At 44.7% G+C, this 4387-nt stretch overlaps 2 protein-coding genes across 2 annotated transcripts; both read left to right on the top strand.

Annotated features, from left to right (window-relative positions):
• Positions 1 to 466: 466 nt before the first annotated feature.
• On the top strand, positions 467 to 2110 carry CCR75_008275 (uncharacterized protein; the record flags this gene model as incomplete). Its single annotated transcript, XM_067966329.1, has 1 exon — positions 467 to 2110. The coding sequence occupies one exon, from the start codon at positions 467 to 469 to the stop codon at positions 2108 to 2110; it is 1644 nt and encodes a 547-aa protein (XP_067819086.1).
• Positions 2111 to 2271: 161 nt separating this feature from the next.
• Positions 2272 to 2673, top strand: CCR75_008274 (uncharacterized protein; the record flags this gene model as incomplete). The annotated part of the gene is made up of 1 exon (XM_067966328.1): positions 2272 to 2673. One exon carries the CDS (start codon positions 2272 to 2274, stop codon positions 2671 to 2673), a length of 402 nt encoding a protein of 133 aa, XP_067819085.1.
• Between the last annotated feature and the right edge of the window lie 1714 nt (positions 2674 to 4387).

Genomic DNA, 4387 nt, shown 5'->3' with positions numbered 1-4387 from the left:
CTATTATTTAGTAATTGACCATCCCCTTAAGTACCAAATGTACTTAATGGGGACTGTGTAACATTAGGGCAACTCTAGCCCGTTACATAACGTACGGTTGGATGGTGGAGAATGCACTGGGCGAGAAGGATAAGCACAACTGTAACTAAATAATTTACTTATATTTCTACAGTGTGAAGTGGACTTGTACTGAAACAGTACAAGTCGCAGTGCCCCGTTACAAATGGGTTGCTCTCGTGTGTACAAAATTTACCCATAAGCTCACACGATAAAAACCTGGTGTGCCCAGCATCAAAAGGTATCATTTTTAGCCAATTAAAACACTCAAAATTAGTTGAGAAAAAAACGGGGATGTGTCTAGCTAGACATTTTCATACTTTTTTATCAAATTGGTCGTTTCATAACATAATCTGAGTGAAGCATATTTGTATTCGATAGTCTACACCGCTCTCCAAGTATTGTTGTAATGACGTCGCCCGCATCTCGACCGACAAGCATCGATATTGACGACGGCAACGAAACCATCCACAATACACTTACATCTCCTGTCGCAGCTATGATAAATTTATCGTTATCGCCTACAATGCTATGCGACGACGATTTAGGCTACAATTTGGCCTCTGCATCGAAGCTGATACCGCTATCTTTGACTGACTCGGCCAGCGATGAGCGTCCACTGCCATCGTTACACTCGCCGCTCATTTTTCGAGACACCTCGTATGCGGGGATATTTATTTTGCATTTTTTGTTAGCATTAGTGGCTACCGGCAGTGTTCGCATGAATGGTGACCACGTGGAGGAGCGCCGAGATATTTTGGGTGACTTGCGAGACTCACAGGACGAAGATAGTGCAGAGCAGGACGACGCAGATGTGATTATGGCTCTGCGCTCCCTTTGTGTGGTCAATTTGTTGTTCGCGCTAGGCTGGCTGCTGCTATTTGTATTCTCCTCCAAGCTGCTCTTTGTGCGGGGCTCCTGCATTTTCTCAATGGCAGGGCTACTAACATTGATCGTGACGTTATTCTTACTTGGTTCCAATCTTGGAATAATCTGGGGTATTATCTGTACGGGCATTGTGATGTTGGAGTTGGTGTGGTACATTCGTTCAAGCCAAAAGTTAGACTTCGTGGGGGTATTTTTCGAGCTGGTCGTAGATTTTTTGCTCACTCGTCCGGCGCTGGGATACGCTACATGTGCTGCACTAATAGTCTACACCATATGGGCCTTCTGGCTCTGTACTACAATCGGTTTTGTTGGACGAGAGGTGTCGCCGTGGAACATTTCAGTCATTTACCTTATTTTTCACTTGTACTGGATGTCCAATGTCTTTAAGAACATCATAACCCTCGTAACCTCAGGTACAACCTTGTTTTGGTACTGCCGCAACGAGTCGACCGAGGTGTCGCCAGACAATCGCGAGCATATTGCGGACCACGACTCTCCGAAGGGTGGCGGGTTTCGCCAAACGCAGCAAGATGTGATAATGAATTGCCTCGATCGAAAGGTGGTACTGCACTACGCACGGTGCGCTCTGTCGAGCTCATTCGGTTCGATCTGCATTGGCTCACTATTGGGTCCGCTGGCACATCTTTTATGGAATGCTCTGCGCTGGGCTCGACGAGACGAATCGACAATATCGCGGCGATTTGTGTCGCTACGCTCGGAGCGAGTCGAGCACTTTATACGTACGTACCACAAGTACTCTTTCGTGCACATTGCTGGTTACAACAAGCCATTTCACGTCGCAGCTCACGATGCGTGGGACTTAATTGAGCATCACGGCGTAGAGGCAATAGTAGATGACGACTTAACGAGTCGCATTCTTTTGTTTGGCTGTAACGGCTGGGCAGGCATCATGAGTGCATTGACAGCGTCAGCCTTGGCTCATGCTTCATCGCATGCAATTTTTTTTACCGTAGTGGCTTTTGCACTCTGCTATACGTCCATTTCGATGGCCACACAAGTGGTTACAGCCGTAACTAAGACGCTATTCGTATGTTTTGCTGAGAATCCGGCACGATTAAGTCAGCTGCATCCGATTATTTACCATCGCTTTGTGCGACTGTCTGAATTAAAAAGCTTTCGCGACCTGGGAAAACCGACTGATTAGCGCTTGGTGTAATTATTGCTCTGTAATATATCATACTAAGATGGATTTGATGTTTCCACGAAAGTACAAGGTTATGTTTGGGCTATATTACTCAAGACAAGGCAGCGTTTCAGTTTGACTCTTTACAATTCACACACAAAAGAGAAAGTACAAGTGGCTTTATGGAGTGTAACCATCTGACTGCTGCCGTGGTGCTGTCTGCCGCTGGTATGCTGTTATTGCCAACTTTTGGCTTGCTGTTGCGATTACAACCGGAGTTTGTAATCGGGTTACACGCAAGTTCTAGCAGTGCCGAATTTAAATGCTACATTGTGGGCAGTCTATACGCCGGAGTGTGTCTGGTCTGCTGCCTGCTTTCGATTTGTGAAACTCGCGGCTGCTATACTAATAAAAGTAACAAGTCTCGGAGTGAAGCAAAACAAGGAGTTCGGCAATTTCGCCTAATATTCAACAAGCTGGAACCCACAGAATTTGCCATGGATGGTATGGACAGGCGCGGTGCAACGTTTTCGAACTCTAAGCAGACCCTCGAGTTGCCACATGAATTCAGGCAAAATGAGTAAATACCTACGACAAAGCAGGTTTACGCCCTTAACAATGTCAATCTGTTTTTTACTAGCTTAGCAGCGGCATGAAAAAGTAATTAGAAGCATAAAGTTATAATGCAAGATCGCAGAAGCGTAATAAATAATAAGAGTGTGAGCGAATTGCTCCGGTATCTTGTTGATTTTAGCTTAGATAGACTAGCACGCCAATCTGCCCTCAAGAAAGTATAACAATTTTCGCTACTAGTTGACGTTGATAAACTTGTAGCCTACGACCATCCTAAAACGGGCTAGCTCATTTATTAGTATATTCGGTTATATAACTTGGAAAGTAAAAAAGGGATTTTAATGTGGAAGCGACATTAGTAACGGAATTTACCGAGGCGATAGTAACATTGATATGCATTACAATTAGAACATGTAATGCTATATCACTTGGAAAGTTAATATTACATTAATGTTAGTGCTGTTGAGATCTATCGCATCGAACAGATGTGTGACAATGCATCGATCTCAATACATTGTTGAGTGTAGCGGGGCATTATTAAGCCCCTATTGCATCACTAGCCACTCCCAAGGCAACATACTTGGGATGCTTACTGTTGCGAGGAATATCTGCTCACGCATCTGGATATTGTAACGGGCTCAAGTTGCCCTAATGTTACACAGTCCCCGTTAAGTACACTTGGTGCACTTAAGGTGATGGTCAATTACTAAATATTAGTAATCAGGCCCAGCACTCGGGTGTGGTGCACATTTGTGACCAACCCTTGTGGATGTGATGCACATGGGTGCATTCACATTAGGAGGGATGACGCTGGGCGTCATCCGTGATGACGGCTAGCGTCATCCGTTACGCGAGATATCTGGAAAGATATGCTCGCAATACATATTAAGTGTTATCTATGGAGATGACATTTTGATTGGTAAAAATAGGTATTTAAATTAGATTCTATTATATATAAATATATAAATATATCAGTCCGAAAAGTACTTCCTACTTGGTAAGTGCGCACGAGGAGACGGATTTCTACTTAGACACACACCCTAGCACAGCGAGGAAGCGGTTTAACCTGCTTCTCTTGCGTGCAGTGAGGTAGTTGTGGTGGGCGCGTAGGCGACCTCGCCCAACACACTAAGTACTCTGGTTAAGTGTCGTCACGGGAGCGGTACTATAAGACCGCTTTATTAAAATCGATGTTGATTGGTCAGATTTATCATTTTTAATTCTATCGCATGGTTACAAGTCCATGCGGTATGCGAATAGTGCGGCGCCTTCGGCTGCTGTTTATGCAGCCGCGGGCTTCGCATTATTGTCTCTTGCGGCAGACGTTCCGTCTGCCGTAGTGTCATCTTCTCCCACAACTCTAAATGTTGCGAATGCACGTGGTGATAACACTCAGTGGATCGTAGACACTAAAATGTCTCGTCTTGCCCCTAAGAAGACCCCGTGGCATTTGCCCGATCAGCTAATAAATGGCTTGTCTGAAGAGACTACTCCTCACAATAAATATCCCTTATTTATTGCGACAAAGCTACATGGCCTTGATCCCAGCGCGAAGAACTTTCGCGCTGAGGAAGATTTCTATCTCGATGCTTTTCTAAAGCATCGATGGTTTAGTGGCAATAATAAGCGAGATAAAGTCTCGCTTATGCAAGCTTGGAGTGCGTTCATTCGCAATGTTAAAGACATTGGACGCGAAGCTTGGCTTCAAAAACTTAACGCGAATCG

Source organism: Bremia lactucae, linkage group LG10 (assembly GCF_004359215.1).
Source record: "Bremia lactucae strain SF5 linkage group LG10, whole genome shotgun sequence".
Classification (NCBI taxonomy): domain Eukaryota; phylum Oomycota; class Peronosporomycetes; order Peronosporales; family Peronosporaceae; genus Bremia; species Bremia lactucae.
The sequence above is the reverse complement of the archived record's forward strand: the minus strand, read 5'-3'. Positions and strand labels throughout refer to the sequence as shown.